This window comes from Agelaius tricolor, unplaced genomic scaffold, assembly GCF_023055355.1.
Source record: "Agelaius tricolor isolate 1412-34295 unplaced genomic scaffold, bAgeTri1.0.p SCAF_5, whole genome shotgun sequence".
In the NCBI taxonomy this organism is placed as follows: Eukaryota; Metazoa; Chordata; class Aves; order Passeriformes; family Icteridae; genus Agelaius; species Agelaius tricolor.
This window is the reverse complement of record NW_027269265.1, coordinates 3,612,590-3,640,391: the sequence shown is the minus strand read 5'-3', so window position 1 is coordinate 3,640,391 and position 27,802 is coordinate 3,612,590. Positions and strand designations below refer to the sequence as shown.

Below are 27,802 nucleotides of genomic sequence, written 5' to 3'. Positions count from 1 at the left end.
CCCAGCGAGGGCGGAGCGGCGGCGGCGGGCGCGGGAAGGCTCGAACGGGCGGCGGGGCCCGCGGTGAGCGGCGGGAGAGACGGGGACAGGGAGGGATGGCGGGGACAGCCCCACCGGGACCTTTCCGGAGCGGCGGCAGCCGCGAGGAACGGGGGTTCCTGCCGGGGTCCGCCGGGCGGCTCGTCCGGCCTGCCCTGGGACGGCCCAAGGAGAGGCCCCGGCGTGCCAGGCCCCTCCGGGCCTCGGTAACCCGGGCCCGCGTCCCCACGGTGTCCCCATCCTCACACCTCTTATCCCCGTGTCCCCATCCCCGCGGTGTCCCCATCTTCACGCTCCCTATCCCTGTGTCCCTATCCCCGCGGTGTCCCTATCCTCACACCCCCTATCCCTGTGTCCCCATCCCCGCGGTGTCCCCATGGTCACACCCCCTATCCCTGTGTCCCCATCCCCACGGTGTCCCCATCCCCACGGTGTCCCCATCCCCACGGTGTCCCCATCTTCATGCTCCCTATCCCTGTGTCCCCATCCCCACGGTGTCCCCATCTTCACACCCCCTATCCCTGTGTCCCCATCCCCTCGTTGTCTCCATCTTCACACCCCCTATCCCTGTGTCCCTATCCCCGCGGTGTCCCCATCCTCACGCCCCCTATCCCCTTGTCCCCATCTCCCATCCCCGCGATATCCCCGTCCCTGAAATGTCACCCTCCCTACAGTGTCCCCATCTCCTACCCTGTGACCTCATCAGTGTGTCCCTCATGCCCGCAATATTCAATGTCCCCATCTCCTATCCCCAGGTCTTTTTCCCGATGCCCCCATCCCTGTGGCAACCCCTAACTCCGTGTTCCCATCACCTTGATGTCAGTGTCCCTACATCCCTATCATCCCTACAGTGTCCCCGTGACCTCATCAGTGTGTCCTCATCTCCCATCCCTGTGCCCTCATCCCTGTGATGTCACCATCCCTGCAGTGTCCCCTGCTCCCATCCCAGCAATGTCCTCATCCCCACAGTGTCCTCATCTCCCATCCTGTGTCCCCATCCCCGCAGGTGGTTGAATGGGTGGGTGTCCCAGCAGCTCTCACCTTGTCCCCCCATCTGATGCTCTTCCCAAAGTGTTTCCCTTTAACTGATGTTATTTCTCCTCTTTTTTCCTCCTCTCCATGAGCAGACAGGTGGGAGCAGAGATGCCATCAAAGCAGAAGCCAATGCGGTACGGGCACACCGAGGGACACACCGATGTCTGCTTCGATGACACCGGCAGGTAACAGCCCCGTTCCAGAGCCAAGAGAGGGCTGGGCTTGTTCCTGTCTGATGCTTTCCCAGCAGTTTGGTGTTAGGAAAAATTTCCTCTCTAAAAGAGTGGTCAGGCATTGGCACAGCTGCCCAGGGCAGTGCTGGAGTCCCCATCCCTGGGGGGATTTAAAAGCTGTGTGGATGTGGCACTTGGGGACATGGATTGGTGGTGACCTCGGCAGTACTGGGGGAGTGGTTGGACTCGATGATCTTAGAGGGCTTTTTCAATCTGAATGATTCTGTAAGTTTCTATATCAGCCACTGCTGTGTGAGATACTGGGATGGATTTATGGCCTGGCATGGTTCAAGTAATCCTTTGGGTTTTGCCTGTGCTGACAACTGGCTGTGTGCCATATTTAGGTGCTCTGATTTTAGAAGTGGTTGATTTATAACTTAAATGTAAAACTTTTATATATATCCCCATGTGTACATATATATAGTAAGTATTATATATTTAAAAACTCTAGATGCACATTTTATGAGAGTGACTTCATATATTTTAGCAGAAATCAGTGTAGTGTGGGAGTAAATACGTTTATGTATGCACTAAGAAATTAAAAATATAGTTGAAGGAATGCAATATTGGGATTGGTATATTTTCATCTCTTCCTTGTGCTAGTTCTTGAATGTATAAATACAAACTATATATTTAGTATTACCTTTTTATAGACTAAAAAGTAAACTAAAAAAAACCCCAAGCCCTCTCAAAACAATCCTAGAGGATCCACCTTATATACTGGTTATGGTTAAAGTTCATATTATTTTATTCCTTTCTTAAGTTCATTACCATTGCAAAGACAGTTCATTAGAGATGGTCTGGTAACAATCCCTTGAAACCACAAAAAGCCTCATTTGGCCTTCCAACCAAATGCTTCAGAAAGGATGCAGATTCCTGGATGTTAACAAATCCTGTGTGTTTCCACAGCTGCATTGTGACTTGTGGCAGTGATGGAGATGTTAGGATTTGGGAAAACCTGGATGATGATGATCCAAAGTCCATTAATGTGGGAGAAAAGGCCTACTCATGTGCTCTAAAGGTAGGGTTGTTAACACAGCTCCTCACAGTTGTGGATCTTCCTCCAGATTCTGGATCTTCCTCCAGACTGTGGATCTGCCAGCTCAGGGATGCTGCCTCTGTGGGTACCAATAAACAGGAATTACCTCTGACAATTCATTCTACCCCATACACAGCTGTAAAGGAATTATAACTTACACTAACTTGTGTAATGCTTGGTTCCCTCCTCTTCCTTCACATTCAGTCATATTAATTTCTTTGATCTCCTTTCTGAGAAACAAACCCAGCAGATTAAGCTAATTATTCAGTGAACTTTTTAGGCTGTTTCAGTGTTTTCTCACCATGTGAGTTCCAAGAATTTTCCCAGCATAGGATGTGATCATCAAGTATTAGGAAGAAAGCCAAGAGGTTGTTTTATGTGGGCCTGTGTTAAAGTCCAAGGAATTATAATCTGTATTAATCAAAACTTGCTTTCACAAAGTGAATAATGGTTTGGTAACACTTTTTTTTAACAATTGGTTGATGTTTCACTCTCAAAATTATGTTTGGCCTAAAGATGCCTCTGACCCGGTGTCCCTGAAGTGAGAAGAGGATTTATATAACAGAAAATAATTATTTTTACTAAGCACATTCATGAGAATGTGAGAATTGTGACATTGTTTCCTTCATGTCCAATTTTTTTTATATTACATTAATCATAGTGGGTCAAAATATTGTCTTTGTGGCAATTTTAGAAGAGAAGACTTCCAGAAGTCTACATCACTTCTACAAGTGTTGTGTATTTAACCTGGCAGTGATAAAGAGAAATTTTAAGATAGTTTTTTAACTACTTGTGATTTAATAGAGAAGTATGAAAGAGGAAATAAATGAGTATTAACATATTTGTATTGCATTGTAAGAATCATCATTTGAAGTTTTATTCAGAATTACTGCCTTAATTGAATCCTCTTTCTTATGTCCTTTTTAATATACCTCATGTATCCCTCAATACCTGTAAAATCTATTTTCATCATTGATTTTTAGGGTATTTTGCTGTAGATTTCCCTCACATTAATTGTTTCACAAACCAACCACATTTCTTGAATGGGTTCTCTTAGCAAATCAGTGGCAGAGCCAGAAATTGCTAAATCTGTTAAAGAAGAGATGAGGAAAAATCCTGGGAAAAAAATGAAAAAGGTGCTCCTAGTTTTGAGGGATGTTGTATTTTTAAGCAGTGGGAGACTTAAATGTCAGGAAATCCTTTTTCAAAAATTACCCATCATTAATGAAATGCCATGAGGGGCTGTTCTGAGATGTTGATGTAATCTAGGTAATAAATCTAGTCTCTTATTTTTTTAGGTCATTCAGTACTGACTGCTGCTTCCTTTACCTTCAGGATTTTTACTATAATTTTATACACCTCAACAAAAAACCCCAACTGCAATACTGCTTCCTCCCAAAAAATACACACAATAAAAAAGAAAAGAAGGCATTTCTTTATATTAATTTTAAAGTTTTACTGCTGTGTACAACTGAGGAATAGTGTTGTCACTCAGAGAGGTATTATTTTTTAAGAATGGGATAATTATTTCTTTTGTTTAGCACTTTATAAAATCTGGATTAATTTTTAGTAAGCATCTGCCTTCTGTTTTCTGCAAAGAACTGAGCTATAGTTCATGAACTTCTCATCTTTCCCTGGTGGAATTTAACTGAGAATTCCAGTCCAAGGGTGCCCTCTCCTGATGCTGCAGCAGATCTAAATATCATGCAAGTTAGTTTGGTTAAAGTGATTATTTATTAAGGTTACTATGGTTGTCTATATTTTTGGGTGGAAAAAATATAAGTTAAAGAGTATTTCTTGTAGTACTCTTACTGTCAGACATTTTTGAAATGAATAAAGAATGAATAAATGAATGAAATTAATAAATAAATGAATAATTTGACAAAATATTTGGGTCATCAGAGTGGGATTTTTCTCTCTGTGGCATAAATGTGTTTTCAGTGACAGATTTTGTGGCTGATTTTGTTGTCAGAATGGAAGGCTGATCACAGCAGTCTCCAACAACACTGTCCAGATCCACACATTTCCTGAGGGAGCTCCAGATGGGATCCTCACTCGTTTCACCATGCCTGTCAACCACGTCACCTTTAGTCCTGATGGCACCAAAGTTGCTGCTGGCTCCAGGTAATGTGTGAGGAAAGGCACTGCTGCCCTTCAGAATCTGGAAATTCCCTCACAGGCTGGTTGTTACCCACCAGGTCATGAATCCACAAACCTCTGAGGGCTGGAAAATTCCTTCAGGGGGGTGGAGGGGAAGAAAGGAATGAAGAGGAGTTTAGGAAACAATGCTCTGGGAGATACTTGATCCACCACGTAGTTTTATATGGGAGTCTGGTGTTGTGAAATAATTTCTTTTCTTTAGGAGCCTTGAGTGTTTTCAGCTCTCAGTCTGAAGGACAAGTGTTCACCCTTGTGGGTGTCTCCTCTCAGAGAGGGTTTTGTCACTGGGAGCTGAGGATGATGTCCCAGCTGCTCAGGATCATGGAGCTGCAGATGAATGTGCACATCTAAAAGTTAGATTGGTTCTGATTTGTGTGAGAGCTTTGAGTCATTCTCTGGCATAAGCATCACTGATCTGCCAAATGATAACAGATGACACTTTCAAGACTTGCCTGAGGGGAATTTAATATGTAGTTTAGTTCTTTTCTTAGGGCAGCATGTGTGCTTTTACAGAATATACTCTAGTCTTTTAACAGAGGAAGCAAAATAGCCAACAGGCAATGGGTTTTTTGTTTGGTTGGTTTTTTGTTTTTTTTTTTTTTTTTTCATGTATTTAAGGCTCAGGTGATTCTTAATTGGATTTGGTGAACTCTTTGGGCAGTCACAGCTAATTCAAACTGCCTGCTTGCCTCTCTTCTGGAATTTTGCTCCACAGGGGAGATGGCAGAGATCAGCTTCCTGACTCCTCTAAGTGTGAATTGAACCAGAGAAGCATTTTAGATGAACGTGCTGGACTGTGAACTCTGGCAGCAGCTCCAGCAAAACTGGGAGGGAAGCTGGGCAGTAACCACTGTAATCTCCAAATCTGACAGGGATCATGGCTTTGGGCCCTCTGCCAGTGCTTGTTTCTGAGAGAACAGCTCTGCCCCAGGATCCAGCTTTGATTAGAGAGATTAGGCAGGCAGCAAACTCTTTGCTGTTTCTAAAACTTTTATAACCCCCCAGAACTCCTGCAGCCTGGCTGGGGCTCCCACATTTTTAGGAAAAAGAGCTCACAAGACTGTCAGGCCACCCCTCAGTGAGGTCTTTGTGTCATACTAAAGGAGAATGGTGAAAGCCATGAAATGTGGGAGTGCAGCTGAGAAGAATTGCTTTTATTTGTCCCAGATTTCTCCATTTTTACATGAAATCTTCAAACTTCAGTTGTATATAAATTTAACATCCAATTGGCTGCCAAAGTTCTCATGAAGTACATTAAAAAGGTTAAAAGGAATGGTTAACCCTATAGAATTAGGTCTTAAAATGAAATTTCTGAGGGTATTGCAATGAGGTTTCAGAGGGAGTGGTACTGGAAGTTTATCACAGGAGTTCTTTGCCTTAGGAGTTAGGATTGATATTTTGAGTTAACCTGCAGCATTGGCTGCAATTTTGGAAGAAGGAATGAAATTGTTAAAATTCTCCTATTGTATCTGATACACAAAATAGTCTTAGAAATCCTGTTAAAAAGTCACACAAATAAACTACTTGCACCATCTTATTTTTAAAAGCCACTTGGCCAAATAATTCTATTAATGAATATTGGTCCCACTCAGTAGATAGTTCTTGTTAAATCTGTTATCAGCTCTCTGATATCTGAGCAGATATTTTTATTAGATCATGTAGAATATTATATTGAAGAGATACATGGTCTGTGTGTGTGTAATATCTTTTTCAAAAAACAGCCATATTTTATGAATTTTGATATGAACAAAAATAATTTTCTGCTAAAACCAGTCTGGCCTGACTCCTATTGTAACAATCCTCAAGATTCTCATTTTCCATTACATCATATATTGTTGAGAGCTGTAGTTTCCCCAAAAGATATTTAATGCCCTATTTTTATTGCCATAAAACCATAGTTTGTCATTGTTAATAGCAATGTTAACAATTTTATATCATTGTGATCTGCAGTGACTTCATGATCAAAGTTGTGGAGGTGACTGATAGCAGCAAGCAGAAAACATTCCGAGGACATGATGCTCCTGTTTTAAGCCTTTCTTTTGACCCCAAGGATGTTTACCTGGTAAAAATAAACTTTTCTTATTTGCTTTCTGCTTTGAATCTCATTTTCCTTGGGGGGGGGAAAGAAATTAGATTTTTTTTTTACCAAAAAAACCAACCAATGGCTGGGCAGATGAGACAATTTCATTTCATCTGACCTTGCTGGTGATGGAGTCTGTCACAACTTGTTGCCTCCCAGGAGAACTCAGTCTTTGCTTTACTAATCAGTTACTGTCTGTGTTCTTCTGGAATCTAATTTAGAGGAGAAAAGGTGCCTCACTAAAGATATGTAATATTAATTTTGAGCCTCTTTTGCAAATAAATTGCTCACTTGAAGTGTGAGAGTTTGTAATTACAGCAGCTTGGAACTAAGTACAGCTCCAAGATGACAGCATTGGAAATTTTTAAATCTTAAAGTGGTTTAAATAGAGAGGTTTTCTTCTTAAAGCTGTCTGTGTATCCTGTGTGTGTGGCATTGGTTATAGGGATTTTTCAATTCTGTAGCATTAATTTCTCCATGTCTTCAATTATTAATTTGTTTACTCCATTCTCTCACCGAGGCCTCGGCGAGCTGTGATGGTTCTGTCAGAGTCTGGAGCATTGCAGATCAGGTAAGGGCTGCCCTTTCCACGTGAAATCTTTCCTAAGCAATCCAGGATTTCACAGACAGCAAGAAGAGCTGGACTGAAATAACCCTCCTGGAGTAGGATTTTCCTTTTGGGGATGAAATCTAGCTACACTTCACAGAATACTTCTATCTGCTTCTGGGAGAAATTCCAAAACCTGATTATGAAATGTTGCCTGGGTAGCTGTGTTTTGTTCTTCCTGCCTGTGAAATCCCTGATTCCTTCTGTTCATCTCTCCTAATTGGCCAACACTGTGAGTGCCAAGGACAAAATGAGGATAGCAACTGACATCAGATTCCTCATTTCAGAATTTCAGCACTGAGGAATTTTGATTACAATAAACAATTTATTAACTGTAGTAAACACATTTAGCCTCTGCTCTTAGAACTCTAAGGAACTTAGGTGAAAGCTTTAATAAGGCAGTTCTGCATATGGATATGGAATTAGTTTTGCTAAATGCCACTGACTGGAATAAGAATCCCTGTGGAATTATTCCTGTAAGTGCAGTTGAAAATATCCCCCCTACACTTGTGGCTTGCTACTTTTTTATGACACAAGCATAGTTGTGTGAAATCTCATGTTCCAAACTGACAGTGGCTGCCTTCTGGGGAAATTACATTGAGAATGTTCCAGGGTTGGGGCAGTTTGATGCATGAATCTGTGCTGGGATTTGAGATTACAGCCATTTATCCTTTCTACAGCTGGGACCATATTCAGGCTGTGCTGTGTCACCTTGCTGCAGTTTATCTGGGTTTGACAAATGCTTTTTGGCCACATTTCTCTATAACCTAAGAATAGATGGGCTCATTTGTTCTGTACTTGGTTAAAAATACATGTTCTGTGATCTTATTTCTGTTACAAGTAGTTTTATTGTCATTAAAATAGTTTCAGGGCTACATTGACAAATTATTTTTAAGGCAGTATGTACTACTGTATTTTTATGAAAGAGATTATTTCAGTTCAGATATATTTATTTCTTTTGGTTTTTTTGTTTTTTTTTTCTCACCAGTTTCCTTTAAGAATTCGTCCTAACCAGCAGATTTTTTCTTAGCTAAAAAGCTTATTTTTTAAAATTTTGTTTTCAGACATGCACAACAAGCTGGCTGCTGCTGCAGAAATGCAATGATGTGATAAATGCTAAATCAATCTGCAGGCTTGCCTGGCAACCTGGCACTGGCAAGGTAAGTGACATTCTTTTATCACATCTTAATCCTTCTTTGCCTCTGGTAGAATTCAATCTGGGCAAGCCCAAATTGCACCTCCTAGGAGTAAAGAAAATATTTGGGGTGAAGTTCACTTTTAGGAAACATAAAAAGCTGGAAATGGCTCCTTGTTTAAGCTCCAGACTGAGTTTGGCAGGAGTTCAGCTGTCATCCCTAACCAGCATTAAACAGTCTTGGTGTGCTTGAATAGGAAGGAACATTGTACACGAGGGAAGTAATCAAATTGTTCACAACAGAGCATCACTGGATTCCTGTCCTTCTCTGCTCTGAGTCAATTTTGCTCTAGTCAGTAAATATTTCCTCAGTAAGTTGCTCCCTTTCTTTTCACCTGAAGATCAAAGTTGCAGCCAGGTGGGGTCGGTGTCTTCTCCCAGGTCACAAACATCAGGACAAGAGGAAAGGGCCTCAGTTTGCATCAGGGGAGGTTTAGGTTGGATATTAGGGAAAATTTCCTCACCAAAAGGGTTGTCAGACATGGCACAGCTGCCCAGGGCAGTGGTGGAGTGCCCATCCCTGGAGGGACTGGAAAGCTGTGTGGATGTGGCACTTGGGGACAGGGGTTAGTGGTGAAGATGACACTGTCAGGCTAATGGTTGGACTTGATCACCTTAGAGGGTTTTTCCAACCTAAGTGGAAAAGATTCCATGATTCTTCAAAATCCCTGGCTGCTATGACAGTGTTATGTATCAATTTTCCATGGAAGAGTGAATGTCACCCTCAGTACAAATTGTTTCAATATCCATATTGCAGAAAACCAAATACTTTCCATTTTTTAATTCTTCACACACACATGTATTCAAAATGTAAGCAGTTGTCTTGCTTCTCTTACAAAGCAAATTGTTGGAATCCTAACAAAAACAGATCCTAAAGAAATAACCAGCCAGTAAAATCAATGTAGTTTGATGGAAAATGAAATGAGCTGGTTTAGGAATCAGCTATTCAAATCAGATTAATTGAGAAATTGTAACCTGATCAAAAGGAGTTTGGGGAGGGAGGGTAAAGAATCACCTAAGCCTTGTGCTCAGGGCATTGAAAACTTATGTGTGTGTGCATGTCATATTTTGATAAATAAGAACCTATAACCTTATGGTGCAGTTTTCTGCCAGAAGGAAATTAAGATTACAGTAAAAACAGGCATGTTTTGCTCTGTTGCCTGTGGAAAGCATTAAAGAACCTTGTAATTTAAATTACTTCAGCTTGCTCTCTCAGTTGGCATGGCTGGGATGTTAGAAAGCTGTTAAATCCTGAGGCAGTCACATCTGTGAGGCTTCTGAATGAGGGAAATGTGCTGCTTGAGTGTTCTGTTTGACAGGTAACTTGTTCTAAATGGTGTAATATTTTTCCTTTGAGCAGCTGCTGGCAGTTCCTGTAGATAAAGTTGTTGAACTGTTCAGAAGAGAGACCTGGGATAGTCAATTTGATCTGTCAGATGCCTCCATCACACAGGTAGGTGCAGAAACCAGGGGCTTGTTAAATACTCTGCAATTTAAATGTTATTCTGCAAGAAGTTGTCTTCTGCACAGTATCTCTCCCTGGCCCCCTTCTCTTGGTAATTATTTTTCACATTTTCTGTTTAATTTCTGATCCTGTTGCTTTCTGTTGCAAAACAGGGCAGAGATGCTGAATGGTGTCAAACACCTCCATGTGATTCCCCTCCTTCATTTATAGTAACCCACCAGGTCTCTAAAGTCTCCTGGTGACTCACCCACTGCAGCTGAAGAGCATCTGTTTCCACAAATTGCTCTAAATACAGAGCTTTTTAGAGAAAATGTCAGGAGTATTACTCCTGTATGGAGCAGAGATGTCAGTTGTTCATTTTCTATTTTATTGAGCTAAAATTTAGTAGACCTGACTGTGCCACCTTCTTTCTTTTGGCCTCACTGTGTACTTGGGAATTTTTGGGTTGAAGAGAGCCACCTTCTAGTGTTATTAAGATGCAGAACACAGCCTTGGATTTTAATTTATGGGACTGTATGAAGTTCAAAATAAATAAAGCAATGTTTAGTGCTGAGTTTGCAAAATACACTCTGCTTGTTTCTGCATGTCTAGAATTGGGTTTTGTTTGGCCTCATGGCACTGTTTAATGACAGAAGATGCATATTCTGAAACAAAAATAGGTGTGCTATCTTAAAGAGTGGTTTTTTTAAGCAACTCTTTTTATAATAGTTTTTAAAGAAAAAGAGTTACTTAACCCCATCCCATATACAGGAGGCTGAATATAGTCTGCTAAAGATGATTATTCATCTTTTTATTCCAGAATATCTGTTTGTTTTAAGCTCCAGAATAGGAATGCTGTGCATGCATTGGTTACTTTTTATTATAATTTGTTTTATTTTTTTCCTTAGCCCTTGAATGTTGTGGTCTGGTCTCCTTGTGGGCAGTTCCTGGCAGCTGGAAGTGTGGATGGGAATTTAGTGGTGTGGAATGTGGAAACCCAGCAGTGCATAGAGAGGTACTCACTGTTGTTCCATAAATCCCCAAATTCATCTCTTTTTCTCAAAATAGAATTTTATGGTCTTTTCTGTAAAACTTTTTTGTGCAGATGTAGAACTCAGCTTCTTGAAAAACTCTGAGATTTTCAGGGTTTTCTGCTTTAACCTGTCAGGCACCTTAGGGAAGGGACTTGAATGAGGATTTTGTTCAAATCCCAGAATCTTTCTTTTTGTGTATATCTGTTATTATTTTTGAAACTGAGGATTGATTAAACAATAGCTTTGATAGAAACAAATTTTCCTCTCATCCCAGACCCCAGTAACAAATTTTCTAGAGGGAAAGGGAAACACAGCTCAGTCAGTCAGCCATCCTCACCTGTAGGCCAAAAAGGACAGACTGGCAAATGCAATTTGGTTAATTAAAGCTCTTAAAAAACCCTAAATATCCCCTCAATTAAAATCAAAGGTATTATTCAATTAGGTAGAGAAGAAGAGAATTATCTGGATATTCTGTGTAAGAAACATGATTGTAACTCTCTACGTTAAGAATTATTGACAGATTATGTAAATAATTAATGGGATGATTTTTGTAAGCATTAAGTGTGGAAAAGATAGAGGATTAATTTATCAGTTTATTCAAGAGAAACAAATAATGTTTTTTCTGTAACTGGATGGTTCTGGAATAAATAAGTGCTGAGGAGTTCCTTTGTCTTCTTTGTCTTGTATCAGGAAGCTGTTGTTTTAAGAATATGATTCTGATTGATTTTTAAACCTTAAATTATTTTCTTCATAGAAAAGGAAGACTTGCTCTATTTTTATAGCAGCTGTTTACTCTGAAGTTGGCCTATTAATTATCTTATTATGTGTAATATCACTTTCTTGTACTAAATAAAAATTACCTCTTTTTGCAATAACTCTTGGAGGGGAAGGCTCTGCCCTGAGGAGCTTACTAAAATCCATTATTTTCATGTTCTTTGTAGGATGAAGCATGAGAAAAAATACTCAATTTGTGGACTGGCATGGCACCCTAAATATAAGCAAATTGCTTACACAGACAATGAAGGAAATCTGGGGCTGTTGGAAAACATTGGTGATGTAGAGAAGCCAAATGACAAGGTGCTCAGTGCCAATGACTTCTTGAATGAATGTCATTATTTGGGTTATGTGGAACACTTTGTTTTGTGCTTTACAAGTTCCCTCTTGTGTGTTCATTTATTTCTTGAGCTGCATGTCCAAAGGAAGTTCTGTGCTGATGGCTAATCTGGTTGTAGGTTGCCAGTGCAGTGGCCAAAGACTACAACGATCTGTTTGATGGAGATGATGATGATTATTTAAATGGGGATGTGATTGAACCACCTTCTTCCCCAAAAACTGGAGATCATGAGGATGATGCTGATGACCTTATGCAGCCCCCAGGCCATGTGAGACGGGCAGTAATTGATGATGATGATGATAACTCACTAGGTACACAATGAACTGATTTTCCAGAGCTCTTTTACTGGGATGATCTTTTAGCATCCTCTACTCAGATATATTTTGCTTTATTTTTCCAGAGAAATCTTGACTGTTTTAAAAGTTTTTAACCTGTATTCTATCATAATACTGTGTGTGAGATTTTTTTTTTTTTTTTACTTCTAGATATTGGGTTGATAAAAGCTAGTTCTGGTCTTCTTGAGAAGGAGGATGATGGTGATGATCAGACTGGTGGCTTTTCAGCTTTGCCACCATCATCTACACAACAGCCTTTCTATGATGGGCCAATGCCAACCCCCAAGCAAAAGCCCTTCCAGTCTGGCTCCACTCCCGTGCATCTGATGCATCGATTCATGGTAAATTTGTGTGGTTATTTAGATTTAGATGCTGGTTATTTAGATTTAAAGTATTTTGTGTTTAATATTGTCCATTTCGTGTCATGTTTTAATCTAGTCCAATATTTTTTAATACTTTACTGTGTGAAGATAAATAATGGAAAGTAGCTTTGTTTTCATGCAAGGACTGCATAATGTTTTGGTTTACATTTCAGTTGCTTTAGAAATAAATACTTTGCTTTGAGATAAAATCAAGCTATGCAGTTTGTACCTGTGCTATTCAATTTCAAAATTCCTTTTAAGTCAGAACTATGGAAATTTTTGTGCTGTTAAGACCTGTATGTTAATCATTCACTATTTCTTTCTATCTGCAAGTTGTTTACACTTAATTTGGTGGGGAGAAAGATGGCTGAGCAGTGAGAGTGAAACTACTTTCTGCCTAATTCAGCTGTTTTAGGAACCACAAGTCCTGATTTCACAGGTCTCCAATCTTTCTCCAACCTGCCACCCACTCTGGTTCCAGATAAAATAATTACAACAGGCTGGTTTAGGGCAGTGTATCTGGTGGATTTAGGACATTTGATTTGATGGGTATCTTTGGGTGTGTGTGGTTCCTTCTGCCAGGTGTGGAATTCGGTTGGAATCATTCGCTGCTACAATGACGAGCAGGACAACGCCATAGACATCGAGTTCCACGACACCTCTGTGCACCATGCCACTCACCTCCCCAACTCCCTGGGCCACACCATGGCTGACCTGTCCACTGAAGCCATCCTGCTGGCCTGTGAGAGCACAGAGGAGCTTGCAAGGTAAGTCATGGTCTTGCTCTGCAAAATCCATAATAGGGAGCTGCTTTTATCTTGTTTCAGGTATTTCGGCTTTTGTTATTGGCTTCTGTCGATTCTGAGCTTTTTGAGTTTTGGTCATGCTTTTTATTTATGGGTGTCTTGGTTTGAAAAGACAGGTGTCTGCTAAGGAAGGCAGGAGCCTTCCTTGAAATGGAAAATGCAAACCCCCTCCCTCTGAATTATTATCATTTTGAAATCAAAAGGCTCTCAGGTAAAGATATGGGAGCAGGAATAACAGTTCTTTACTAGGAAAACTAAAAATACAAATGCAATAGTACAAACAAACAAACAAACAAACAAAAAAAAAATCAAGCCAAAAATACACTGAAAGAGTCAGAAGAGGACCTGACCCCCTGTGTGTCAGGGGGTGGCACAGCCCCATCCCATGGGGGCTCAGCCCTCCTGCAGTGCCAGCTGTGGCTCTGCTGGAGCAGGGATCCTGCACAAGGGGGGAGTTTTCCTCTGCAGCTCCAGGGCTGCTGCAGATGGGCCTGGGCTCCCTCTGGCCATGCAGGGCAGCAGAAGCTGCTCCTCTGGCAATGCACTGGGCAAAGGCTGCTGGGCTGTCCCAGCACCTCAGATTGGATCCAGGTAGGAATGCTTGGCTCCTCCCCTGGGTGGAGCATCTCCCCATGGGATGCTGGAATTGGATCAGCCCTGCAGGGACACTCAGTGGCCATGGACAGCAGAGATCTCCTGCAGGGAGGATTGGCTGTGGGAGAGAGAAAGAAAAAACTGCCCCATGAACAGCAGAGAACTGCCCCAGCTCTGACAGATGGACAGGGAATACACACCCAGCTAAACCTGAGACAATGGGACCACTCTCCAGGAAGACTTTTGCTTCCACCTACTTGGAGACTTCAAGAGTATTGAAAAATGTAATTTGTTTCTTAAGAATTTCTTCTTAATTCCTTTTTCAAGTGTATGTATACTGGAAACTTCACACAGTGCAGACTCAAAGGAAATTGTAAACATGAACAACGATTTTTCAATCTGCTCAGACCAAAGATCAGTCATAAGGGTTCAGCTATTTCTTTTCACTCTGTTGCTAAGGAGATTTTTTGAGATACCCATAAGAATTTCAAGTGTGAAGAAGACAAGTTTATGAAACCACAGAAAACTACAGAAAGATTTAAGCAGCTGGGCCAGCTAAACTCTGTTCTTGCATTTAAGAACAATTTCAACAGTATTTTATTGTTGGTTTCTGTGGAAATATCTTGAAGAAAGAGCTTTTTTCTTATTTTCACACATACAGCTTTGTGGTAAGTTGAAAAGCATCCTTTAAAAGTATTATCTGTTATATATTGGTTGTCTCATTTTGAAAGTGTTAGTGTTTTCCTCAGTGGAAATGGGTAACCTCTCAAGAGTCATGATGTCTGTGGATTGGTCGTAGGCAGTTTTCAATTATTAAGAACTGAAGTTTCTAGTATTTTTTCCCTTTGAAAGACAGCATAACATGACTGACTTGTAATGAGGGCTGACATTCAGGGTGCCAAGGAGGACATTTACCTACTTCCATCTAAAAAATCTCTTCTCAGAGCTTTCAACTCTCTCTGCTTCACACTTTAGAGACTTTAAAGCTACAGTGCTGGAGGTCAAGCTGGCTCCTCAGTAAGAGCAACACCTTTGCAAATGACCACTTGAAATTTGTAGTGCCACCTGTAGTTCCATCAAAGATCTCTGACAAAAATTTATTATACTGGTGTATTTTCAGATATTGTATGTACTTCACGTTGAGATGTTTGTTGGTTCTTTGTCTCTGCCTTAGCAAGCTCCACTGCATCCATTTTGGCTCCTGGGATGCCAACAAGGAGTGGACAGTGGACATGCCAAAGGATGAAGACATTGAGGCCATCTGTCTAGGTCAGGGCTGGGCTGCCTGTGCCACCAGTGCCCTGCTGGTCCGGGTGTTCACAGCTGGAGGAGTCCAGAAGGAGATCTTCAGTCTCCCAGGCCCAGTGGTGTCCATGGCAGGACATGGAGAGCAGCTGATGCTTGTTTATCACAGAGGTAGTTTGCTCTCTTTTGTCTTTTTTTGAACTGGGATTGTTTTCAATCTTCACCTCTCACTGGCTTCACACACTGGTTAATTTGTTTGTAACCACCAGAGAGTGTTTTCTTCTTCTTTTCTTCATGGTGTTTGTGCTTTTCCTCTTCTGGGTGATGCTTTTACAAGCACATCCATCACAACCCACAGACCTGTGACTTCTGACAGCAGAGCCTGTGTTTGGTATTGGGATGCTGAGATTAAACTCTGGGGAAGGGGAGAATTTTGCAACAGTGAAATTAATAAATTAAATTTGGGTTTCAGATATGCCAGAAGGAATTACTACAGGAAATTAAGGAAGTTGTTGTTATGCACATCTTGTGTGTCCAAAATATCAAATACTTGTGTGTCTGACAGTGGTATCCATGCATTAGAATTAATTTTTGATTCAAAACTAATTTAGCCAATTCTTCTGTTTTCTAACACAATCATTGAACAACTTCTTCCTAGGTACTGGGTTTGATGGGGACCAGTGCCTTGGGGTACAGCTGATGGAGCTAGGAATGAAGAAAAGACAAATTTTGCATGGAGACCCTGTTTCTCTGACAAGGAAATCCTATTTGGTGTGGGTTGGATTCTCTGCAGAAGGTATGAAACACCTGCATGAGAGAAATACTGACACTGCTGGGGGGATTACAGGAAAGCTGGAGAGGGACTTTGGACAAGACAAGGAGAAATGGCTTCAAACTGCCAGGGGTTTTGGGAAGGAATTATTCCCTGTGAGAGTGGGCAGCCCTGGCACAGAGCAGCTGGGGCTGCCCCTGGATCTCTGGAAGTGTCCAAGGCCAGGCTGGATGGGGCTGGGAGCAGCCTGGGATGGTGGAAGGTGTCCCTGCCATGGCAGGGGGTGGAACAAGATGTTTTTTAACATCCCTTCCAACCCAAACCATCCTGTTATTTTATGGACAAGTTTGGCTAATTAATGCCCTTTCAGTAATGTAGATCTTAGGAATTGGACTTTTTCTTCCAATCTCCTCAACAACAAAATTCTACTTTTCTATTCTTTTAATATATTTGTCAGAAATCTTTAATATTTTCCCATTCAAATGTTATCAGAACTTGCTCTCCTGATTGCTTTTCCTGCTCAAGAAGGAAAAGAATTTTTCTTTTTGAGTCTATTTTAACAGAGTCTATTTTCTTTTTCAAAAGAAATAGACTCTGTTAATACACCATAAGAGCACCCCAACCCCCTAAAGTTGGTAGCTTGGGAGGACCTCTTATAATAAACATAAAAATTAATTGTATAAGAGCTGATTTCCTTTGGGAATCTGCCCAAGCAGTGTAAATAAATTCGATTTCTCCATAAAATGTTTTCATTTTGAACCTGTCAGTCGACCAGCAGTGGTGCTGGCTGACAGAAGGTGGCGCATCTCTCCGAGGAAACTGCCTTTGCCAAAGTGATGGCTGCTGTGCTGGGGAGAGAGCATGTCTATCTGAAATATGTAAACCATCATTTCCCAGCTGTAGCCACCACTCCCACCTGGCTGGGCTGTAATTTGCTGCCTGTCAGAGGAAATTCTCTCCTTTGTCCCAAACAGGCACCCCTTGTTACGTGGATTCCGAGGGAATCGTGCGGATGCTGAACCGGGGGCTTGGCAACACCTGGATTCCAGTGTGCAACACCAGAGAGCATTGCAAAGGGAAATATGATCACTATTGGGTCGTTGGTATCCATGAAAATCCCCAGCAGCTCAGGTTAGATAATTCATGCTTTCTTTGTCTTGGTTTTCAATCCCAGAGAATCCTTTTCAATCCCTTTTTACAAAACTGCAAACTTCAGCTGGTGCTGAAACAGGTGCCTGGGAAATATTCACAGCAAATGGTAACTCCCCAAATGGAATTCTGCATGGAGGATTCTTTATTAAACTGGCTTTGAGTAACTCAGTAGAGTTTTCTAATTTGTGACTGATGAATTGGCTCAGAGGTGTGTGTGCACTTTATTGACACATTCATAAAACTGCATTTTGCTAGGGAAACTTTCTGAAGTTAGGGTGGCTGTTAGAAATCTACTTCTGCTTTTGATGACTTTGGTTGTTTTTTCTTTTTTTTCCCAAGTTTTTGGGGTTCTTGGTATCTTGCCCCCCCCTTTGTTTTCCCCTTTTTTGATTTTGAAAAGAATCCCATCCTATAACTCATCTACATCATCAGACAGATAAATCAGAGCTGTCTGTTATTACATTAATATTTAAACTGTGGCCTTGAAGAACAATTTTGGATGTGAAATTGCTCAAATATTTAGCTGAAAGCTAACCATTTCTTTATGAAATGTTATACTGGTGTGTCTAAATAACTGTTTCTCTTTAGTGTGACATGTATGCTGGACATTTTGTTGTTAAGCTTTATTTGTAGCAGTTTTTATTCAGTGGTCTGTGTCCTTTTCCTACCAGGGCAGAACCCATCAGCTCACATATTTTACTGAAATTTAGACTCTTACTTTACTAATTACAGGCAATTGTAGAGTTTGGTGGGAGACTGAGTTTTATTTAAACTTATGTGGCATTCTTCATAATACTCTGCTTTTTTGGAATAAGGGAAATAATTTGATACCTCTGTTAAAATCTCACTTCCCTGCCTGTTTCTCCCTCCAAATCATTATGTTTGCCTCCAGAAAATTCACCAAAAATGTGCAGGTCACATCACATTGATAAGATGATCAACTGTGAGTCTCTCATGCTGAGTTTTTCCTTCTACTCCAAGAAAGAGGGTGCTGCTCTCTGAATTGTTAAGAACATTTTACTCAAAGCCAGCAGCATAATGAAGATAAGGAGGGGGGAGGGTTGTTGTAGAAACACCACATGCCTTAATTAAGAGATAGCCAGAACACTGATGCTTCCTGTTCTTTTTTTTTCAAGTCTCTGGAACAGCAGCTTAGAAACCCAGATGTTTTGGTCAATGCTGCATTGGTGCTGCAGGAAACACAGCTCTTCCCCAGTCAATGGTTTGCTTAAGTGATTGTTACCAGAAATTACTCCTTTAAATATAATGAAGCAATAAGTCTGTCCCTTCAGTTGTTCAGTGGTTTCTGATTTTAATGTGTTGCATTTACTCTTTGTAGCAGCTGTTAGATCAAACATTCTGTGAGATCAAGATCAGAGTGTGTTATGTGCCACATTTGGAGTTTAAAGTGTGAACAAGAGCAGCGTGTGCCTTGCTGGTTTTTAACACTTTTCTTGCTTGCCATGTAAAGATAACCCTTTTTCATGCAATCTTACACATTGCTGTATTTAAGCCAGTCATTTAATTGCTACTTTCCAAAGGACAAATGCTCTTGAAGTATCTTGCTGCTTAGGAGCTGCTTTGGATGTGGAGCATGTGCTGAGCGTGGCTGTGTTTTGGTTTTGTGCACAGGTGCATCCCCTGTAAAGGAGCCCGCTTCCCTCCCACCCTGCCACGACCTGCTGTAGCAATCCTGCCTTTTAAACTTCCCTATTGTCAAGTGGAAACAGAGAAGGGACAGATGGAGGTAAGGAATGGTGTGGAGTCCACAGCTGGGAGGCTCAGGTGTCCCTGGAGTGGGAATTATACAAGAGGAACAGTGCAAACCCTGAGTAAAACACGTGGCCAAGGGGGTGATTTGGGTTCAGTGTTTTGTGGAGCTTCTCTGGTTTGGTTCACAGCTGCTCCTAGAAGAGCACAAAACAAAACTGGCAGAGTTGGTGCAATGTTGTATTTACACACGATTTGTTTCTGACCACTGAAGTCTTTCTCACTCTTGTTTTTTTAGTGGGTTGGGATACCAGATTTGGGGATTCCAGTCAAGGTGCCCTTGATTATGTCTGGGTTTTACTATTTTAGGCACAACAAAATTTCTGAAAGATGTACTAAGAATCCAAATTCATAATCACTGAAAACACAGGTCTTCTGGCTTGGCTTATTTAGAGGCTGGTTGGAGCAAGGTGTGCCTGTGGACAGCTTCTAGAAAAAGAACTGGTTTTATTCTTCATCTTTTATTGGATTAAGTATTTTTAATTTGTGATGCACAAAAGAGAAATGAACATAAAATTCTAGCCTCAGCCTTTGAACAGTTGAATGCTATTTGAAATGTACTCTCTTTGATAGAAGTGTAGATAAAAAGTTTCAATAGTAAACACACTGTCATTTTTAATGAATTCTCCTTCATTTGTTGAAGTGTTTTGTTTTTTATCAGATAGTTTGCCCTTCCTCCCTCTACCCAAAATAATGGGATGAGAATGCCAGGAACTGTTGATTTGGCTTGAGGAAATATGTGTAGGTAAAGAAAAGTTATTCTAATACATCTGATGAAAACATACTGGTTTTGAATAAGTTTATAATCATTTTGAACAAGGCTAGCCTGGTCTAATAGCCAAATTTGCATTATAGTTTTTATTTGTGTCTCTCAGTTGAACTCATAAGTTTACTGAGTTATTCTGGAACACTTCCAGCTTGCTGTGGGACAGCAGATAAAATAACTTGTTCTAGAATTGTCTATCCTGATAGTATGTTGGTGAACATGAAGGTTTCATCCTGCTGCAAGCCTGTAATAGAAATGGAATTCAAAATATATGGCAGCTGTTTGGATCAGTTTGTGTAAGTGTGGTTGTTCTCCATCTTTCCTTGGTAGCAATGACTTGAAGGAGAATTGTCTGCCCCTCACCCTCATTATCAGAGGAAAGGAATGTTTGAGAATAAGTGGATAAAATCCATTGTAAATTATTAGGCATTATGTTATGGACTGTTTTTCCCCTCTGAATTCCAACACTCATCCTTCTTTTTTTCAGGAGCAGTACTGGCGTTCTGTTTTATTTCACAGCCACATGGATTACTTGTCAAAAAATGGATATGAATTTGATGAAAATGCTAAAAATCAGGCAGTGAAGGAACAGCAGGAACTTCTAATGAAGCTGTTTGCTGTAAGTACAAATACATAACAGAAAGAATCCCTAAGATTTATCCCTGAGACTGGAGGTGCTAAGGGCCAGGTTGGACAGGGCTTGGAGCAACCTGGGATAGTGGAAGGTGTCCCTGCTCATGGCAGGGGGTGGAATGAGATGAGCTTTAAGGTTCCTTTAAACCCAAACCATTTTATAATTCTATAATTTATTTGTAGATGGCATCTGATGTAAATGCTGATGTGATTCCTGGTATCAGGAGTCTGGCTGGTGATTGGCAATCCAGCTGGTTCACACTCGGGTAGAAGTTGGGCTGCAGTGTGAAGGGTGGGGGGAAGAAGGAAATAACAAAACTTTTCTTTGATCTGTAGCTCATGATTATTGGTGTCTTACCTTTATTCATTCACTCCCCCAAGCCCATGATATGGAGTGTTGAGGGTTGTGGAGTTGAGGTGTGTGACTCCCCAGGCTCCTTCTCTTGCAGCTCTCCTGTAAGCTGGAGCGTGAGTGCCGCTGCGTGGAGCTGGCTGGGCTCATGACCCACAGCGTGCTGAATCTGGCCATCAAATACGCCTCCCGCTCCCGCAGGCTCAACCTGGCCCAGCTCCTCAGCGAGGTGGCTGTGGAAAAAGCCTCAGAGCTGGCAGCAGCACGGGAGAAGGAGGAGGAGGAGGAGGAGGAGGAGGAGGATTTCCGAAAGCGCCCGAGCGCTGGGTAAGATGAATTTCCATGGCTAAAAGCTGGGATGGGTTTTGCTGCTCTGTTAAGGCTTTGATGCATTTCTGTGGCCCACAGTTTGCAGGGTATTTGTGGGTGAAGGGACAGCTCGAGTTGCTCTGCTTGGAAATGATACTTGTGGAATGACACATCCTTGTTGGTGTCCTGTGAGGGTTCATTGGTCCCAGGACACTAGCACAGAGGGAAATATCTCCCCTCTCACTTCCTCTGTGCTGTGTCCAGCAGCCTCAGAGCCAAAGCAGGCTCAATGCTAAGTTGCTCTGACTGGAATTTTCTCTTCCCACATTTCCCTACCTTTGGTTGACTCCCACCTATTTTTTTTTTCCCCTCTTTGTCTCTGTTTCCCAATCTCGATTCATTCCACACCTGTCTTAAAATCCTATCTTTCTCCACCCATCCCTTTTTTTCAATATCCCATCTCAGTTTATTTTATGTAGTCTTATTCCCTCCTAACTAATCCCAGCTCTTCAAAGCTATGGAACATGTTACAGGTTGGCTTTGCATTCTTTTCCTCTCTGTGCTATCAATCTTTCCTACCTACATCTGCTTTGTATAACATGATGAGGCAAAAGGTGTGTATTTGTGTTTTGGTAGGTTTTTTTTTAAATTGTTATGGGGTTGCTTTTTAACACATTTAAATGTACAATAATAATAATAATTATATATATTTATATTAATTTATGTAATACTGTTGAAAGCGATGTCTCCCTATAGCAATTTTGTGTATGAAGTTTGAGACTTATTTAAGCAAAAGGAAGTGATAAGTGCCTGAACTTATCTGTAGCCTTTCCCTTATTTTTCTGTGTTAAACTGCACAGTCAAAACTAATTTCTAAATATTCTGGCTTGTTCTTCTGGATCCTGTGTGGAAGCTTTAATCCCATGTCTGCAACTTCAACCACTCTGAGGGCTAAAGTCCATCACAAACACTATGTTGTTCCTAGTGCCAGAGTAATCTAATACTGATTGTTTTGGTTGAAAGAAATGGGCCTTATGTATATTATACAGATTTTGGTAATTGGCAGATTTTGGTAATTGGCAGATTTTAGGAGGAAAATGCAAGAATTGTACATCCTATTATATTGGGAATTTAGAGAATAATCAGATTAAATGTTCAAACTTGATGCCTTCAGTATGAAATTATATATCCATGTTATATATATACACACACATATATATTATAAATATCCATCCATACATATATATGCACACACATATATATGTATATATATAAAAATACATATATACAGTATATATGAATATACTGTGTGTATATTCAGGGGTGCAGAAAAAGTAACCTGATGATACTGGAGGTATATGTGTTTGTATGGAGATTAGAGAAAATCTTTAATATTTGCATTTATATTTGTTGCAAAGTGTTCTGGAAGTAAAGTTATGGAGTGGTTAATGAATCTTTAATCATCACAGTTTAATCAAGGTATAATGCACATAAATGCCAAATGTTATTATCCTTATAGCCTAAATTAGGTCAATAAGCTTGCTATCTGTTGTTTCAGTTTTCCTTCTGACTTGGTGACCATTTCCTTTCTGCTGAATTCCTTCCTTTAGTTCCAGCAGCTCTGCCACCAAGTGGGGGCAGCTGCCAGGCAGGAATGTTCAGGAGGACCAAGAAGTGGAAGAAGAAGAAGAAGAAACTGATGCCTGTGAGGAAGCAGAAGAAACCCCAGAAGTGCATAAAGAGAGTAAGAAAAATATATTCTCTGAATAGACTGGGAGTTGTCCAGAGAGCTTTTGCAGACTTAATAAGGAATTAAGTGGCTCCATATTCCAGCCTATTCCAATGCCTGCAGTCACTGCAGAGAAACAAGTTCACTGTGTGTCATCTGCTGTGTCACAGCTGTGTGTGCTTTGTGCTCAGTATCCATTAGAGGGGCCCTGGGGGATTTTTTTCTGTTGCTTGATTTTATTCCTAAAGGACTGGCTCACCTTCTAATCAGTTACTTTGATTTCAGCTCCAGTCTTGCAGGAGGTAGATTGATAGATGAGTAGTTTGAGCACACTTTAAAAAATAAGCTTAAGGTTTAAGAAATAAATTTACAACTCTAAATCAAGGCAGGGTGACAGATGGTTTTGTAAAAGTGTTTGTACTCTCTGATAATTTTACTGTAATCATGGAATCACAGAATGGTTTGGGTTGGAAGGGACTTTAAAGATCATCCAGTTGCAGCCCTGCTGCCAAGGGCAGGGACACCTCCCACTGGACCAGGTTGCTGAAGCCCCATCCTTCCTTACTTGTCTGTTTGGTTTGATTTTTAAAAAGAATTTATGCTACAGTATTTTATTGTATTTAAATATGTTCTCCTTTCCTTTTTCAGAAGAGCCAAATGGTTTCTCCAAAGGTGTCACTTCAGCAGAGGTGACTACTCCAAAGCCTGGTGAGTAAATAATTTATTCCAGGATAAAAGGATGACACCTTTGTCATTCTTCACAAATCTGCTCCTGTTTTTTATCCTTTATTCTCCCATTACTACTTAAATTTAGTGCATAACAGTGTTGTCAAATGGTAAATTCACAGAATCATGGGATGGCTTAGATTGGAAGGGACCTTAAAGCTCACCTCATTCCACCCCCCTGCCCTGGACAGGGACACCTTCCACTATCCCAGGCTGCTCCAAGCCCTGTCCAACCTGGTCTGCTCACACAGATTGTGTTTAAGAGGTTCCCTATTCCTGTCCTCACTACCTAATGGTGTTCACAACACTGTTCTGATTGCCTCAGCTGTGCCAAATGCTGACTCAGGGCCTGCCTGGCTGTGCCATGAAGGCTTTCTTTGGGACAAGTGACAAATGAGAACAGTGATCAATGGGTTTGCTTCACTACCCACAGGCACATTTATTACTTGCAAGGCAGAGTGAGAAATCCTGAGCTAGAGCTGTGAGTGTGGGCAGGCAGGGGCAGAATGTGACCTCCAGCAACCTGCCAACCCTTGAGCAAGAATAATAGGAGTGGAAACGGATTTGGGAGTGGAGGAAGTACTGGGTCTTCCTCTGGGTTTGTATTTTAAGCTGTTGGTCCTGTGTGGCATTTCTGATAACTAAGAATAGTTGAGCACGTACAGCACAACCTTCACAGGGTTATTAAAGTGTCTTTCTACTCATCTAAAATGTGCACATTGCCTCAAAGATTTGGATATATGTGTGAGTGCACACATTTTTACATTCTTTTTTCTCTCCTCTGAAACAGCTCTGGTTGCATCCAGCAGCAGAGGACGAGTGAATCCATTCAAGGTAAGAATTTTGCAGCTTCGATTGCGATGCTCTGAAAACCACAACAGATTCTGTCTGGAGTTTCCAATATAATAGATACCTTGGAGGGGAACATGACAGAAAATAAATAAAACACTTATTTCTTTGTTTTGCTAGGTGTCATCCAGCAAAAAGGAGCCAGTGGTCCCCTCAGGAAATGTTTTAGACAATATGAGCAAGTACTCAAAGAAAACGTCTTCATCTGGCAGTCGAGCTGCAGACAAGCAGAACCCTCCAGTTATAAAGCCTCTGACTCCCAGACCCAAGACCAAGCAGGTAATGTTTGTAGTCTTTCTTGCATCATTTCAGTGAGGAAAGAACAAAAAATTGAATTTTACCAGCTTTTATCAAGTATGAAACGCTGTGAGTCAAGCAGCTTAGATGGCAGAATTCATTTAAGCATAGTGCAAAGACAGTACATAAAACAGCAGGAAAAAAATCCATTTTAGTAATTAGTTTCTGTACTGAGCCTTGTGCTTTTGTTTTAAATAATGTAAACATCTGCTGGGCTGAAATTGGATGGACTAGATACTCTATTAATGCAAGTGATTATTATGTCTTTAGGAAAGGCTTGGGGTCTGTTAGGCTACATGGTACATGTTATCTAAGAGTGAGATGATTTTACTTTTTTCTTTCTTATTCTCCATTTCTGTAGGCTTCAGCAGCCTCCTTCTTCCAGCCTCGCACACCTGCAACTAATCCTGGTGAAAAAACAGTGGAAGAAAGAGAAGAAAAAGCAGGAAATGAGTCCCAAGCAGCCAAAGTCACTGCACAGGAAAACACTGAAAACAGAAGGTGAGAGACACTTGCATCTCAGTGCCATATTCCAATTTTGATAGAAATGCAAGTTCCAAAATCTGTTTTATTTCTGGAGATGTTGGACTTGCCAAAGAAATACAACATGAAGATTAAAGTTTAGCTCACAAGTTGTCACATTCATGAACCCACTTGAAAACTGTGGGAGGGAATAATAAATGAGCAGTTCAAAATATAATTTTGGAGCTCTAAGCAACAATTTTTGCCTTGATACTGCTTGTAATGACCTTTGATAAATGAAACTGTGCTGCTGTGACAGTCCCAAGCATAGGAAATAGTGGAAATTTCAACAGCTCTAGAAAATCACAAAGTCTCAAAGCTAAGGGTCTTATGTGAAAGAGTAAAAGCTTTATTTTGGTGGGGGTTTTTTAAAGAGAAGGTCCACAAAATCTTCAGTCACCTGAGGAGCTCATCTCTTCCTAGCTGAGGCTCTCATCTGTCCTGTTCCTGGGAAGCAGATGCATTTCCTAACAACCCCAATCCCCATGAAACCTGCATTATTACAATCATGTTTCATTTAGGCTTCATTTAGCTGAGGAAGATGAAGGTAATTATTACTCATTTGGACTGGCATTCTTTCAGTTAACCTTTACAGATGATGTTCTACAACAAGTGGCAAGGAGAGCTGTGAGAAATGAATGTGCTCTGTTTTTAGCTTGATGGGACCCTGTCAGAAAGGAAGAGAACCATTATGCTTTGTCATTCTAAAAATGTTAATCTCCATATATATATATATATATATATATATATATATATATATATATATATATATATATATATATATATATATATATATATATCAAAGCTTTAATAAAAATGCTTGACTTAGTCTTGCCTTGTCAGCATGTTCTCAGAGCATCCTGCAGTGGGAGAGAGGAAGCTGCTGCCCTGAGAGGTCTTCTGAGAGCAAAAATACCCACTTAGGTGCTGCTCAGAAACATTGTTTTGAGAGGATGTGGTTTTCCTCTAATCTTCTTAACCAGACAATTTTTGTGTGCTTGCTTTAGACCAAAGACAGGTTTCCAGATGTGGCTGGAAGAGAACAGAGCAAACATTTTGACAGATAATCCTGATCTGAATGAAGCAGAAGTAATAAAAGAAGGAATGAGTCGATTTAGAATGCTGACATCAGAGGAAAGGATGGTAAGAAAACATTCTCTAATTCTGTGGGTTTGATAATTTTTTTTCTCTCCAGTGAAGCCCTGGGTTATTTTCTGTTAGGAATTTTTTCTGGAATCCATCTTTATGGATTTCAATTTTGAATTGTGCCATGATCTATGACATATAATTTATGAAAATATAAACTGAATTTTAAGCAATATCAAAAAGCAGCTTTTCCATAGTGAGGCTTGTGAGAGCAATGTAATCAATGAACAAATAACAAAAGGAATGAGTTCAAAGTCACACAGCCAGGCTTAATTCACTGGGGATTGAATTTGTTCTCATTTAACTTGTTGGGTCTTTTGGGTTTCTCATTTCTCCAGAAAGGCAATTAAGAGCTTCAGTTTCATATACAGTCTCAAAGGAAGTCCAGTTTTGAAGGAGAATGTTGTTAGAAGAAAGGAAAGTGAGGAAATAGTTCCTTACTTAATCCCTATTAGTTCTTCACAGGAATTATTTCAGTAGCTGAAAATCAGAGTGATAATGTGTATAAAACAAAGTGGTGAGTGTTGTCACTAATTTGTAGTTTTCTGTTCTCCTTCAAAGGTGTGGACTGAGAAAGCAAGAGGAGGAAGAGTCAATGACTCGGCAGAAGACAAAAAGAGGAAGCGTCCCCCAGCTGAGGAAGATGAAGTGAAGAAGAGCCAGGAGCAGAAATCGGAGGACACAAATGTATCCAAAAAATCCAAGCCTTTAGATCCATCCACAAACAACAGATTGTCAGCTTTTGCCTTCAAGCAGAGCTAGATGAAGTGGTGCCTTCTCAGTGTCTGTGTTCTGAAAGAATTCATGGAAGAAATTCCTCTGTGTTGAGGAGTTGGCTGCCATGCTTGAAGAGCACTGGCAAAAAGGGTGCCTGGCTCCAAATAGTCTGTTAGAAAGTGGTTTATTATCAATTTTTGAGAGGAATGTTGAATCCCCTCCCACAGTCTTTGACAAGTTCCTGCTCCTGGGCCTGCTCCCTGGCAGCACACCCTGAGCAGAGCTGTGTGGCTGTGGTGCCCTCTGTGCCTTCATACCAGTGATATTGGGTGCTAAATCAGATTAATCCTTCTGGAGAGGGTAGACTACATCTAAAATCTGCCCTGTGGTTTTAGAGAGGCAAAGTAATGGCTTCCCTACCACCTCTGCTGCCTTGAGAGTAAAACACTCCAGGAAATGGGTGTGAGGGGGAGAGAGCTGAACACCAGCAACGTGTTCAGCTGCATCTTCAACACCTGTAGCATTGGCAGAGCCTGATATGGGCAGGGATAGAAAACCAGAGCAGAAACTGAGTTAGGAAGGTCAGGTGTGCAAAGCCAAACCATTCCAGACTGTGCAAAGGTGCTTTCCTAATTGCTGCCTCAGCAGGATCCAGAAACTGCTCAGAACTTGGGATGTTTCTAACATTTGTGTCTGTAATGTTTGTCTCTTTAAATAAAATGGCTGTTTCTTTGTTTAAA

At 40.9% G+C, this 27,802-nt stretch overlaps 1 protein-coding gene across 1 annotated transcript; it reads left to right on the top strand.

The window, feature by feature from the left end:
• WDHD1 (WD repeat and HMG-box DNA binding protein 1) lies at nt 1-27,802 on the top strand. The gene is made up of 26 exons (XM_071426129.1): nt 1-63; nt 1,167-1,259; nt 2,217-2,328; nt 4,319-4,470; nt 6,457-6,568; nt 7,107-7,157; nt 8,258-8,353; nt 9,749-9,841; nt 10,741-10,847; nt 11,808-11,943; nt 12,099-12,291; nt 12,466-12,656; nt 13,260-13,444; nt 15,252-15,493; nt 15,981-16,118; nt 17,069-17,225; nt 18,879-18,993; nt 20,270-20,401; nt 20,865-21,094; nt 22,687-22,820; nt 23,454-23,513; nt 24,322-24,365; nt 24,501-24,659; nt 25,039-25,178; nt 26,207-26,342; nt 26,907-27,802. The coding sequence occupies exons 2-26, from the start codon at nt 1,183-1,185 to the stop codon at nt 27,105-27,107; spliced, it is 3,393 nt and encodes a 1,130-aa protein (XP_071282230.1). The 5' UTR covers nt 1-63; nt 1,167-1,182; the 3' UTR covers nt 27,108-27,802.

Bases quoted from the DNA above. Each gene is read 5' to 3' on its own strand.
- WDHD1 (XM_071426129.1), top strand. From the start codon at position 1,183: ATGCCATCAAAGCAGAAGCCAATGCGGTACGGGCACACCGAGGGACAC. The intron at 11,944-12,098 runs GTGCTCAGTGCC...ATCTGGTTGTAG, and splicing joins TAGAGAAGCCAAATGACAAG to GTTGCCAGTGCAGTGGCCAA. The intron at 25,179-26,206 runs GTGAGAGACACT...TGCTTGCTTTAG, and splicing joins GAAAACACTGAAAACAGAAG to ACCAAAGACAGGTTTCCAGA.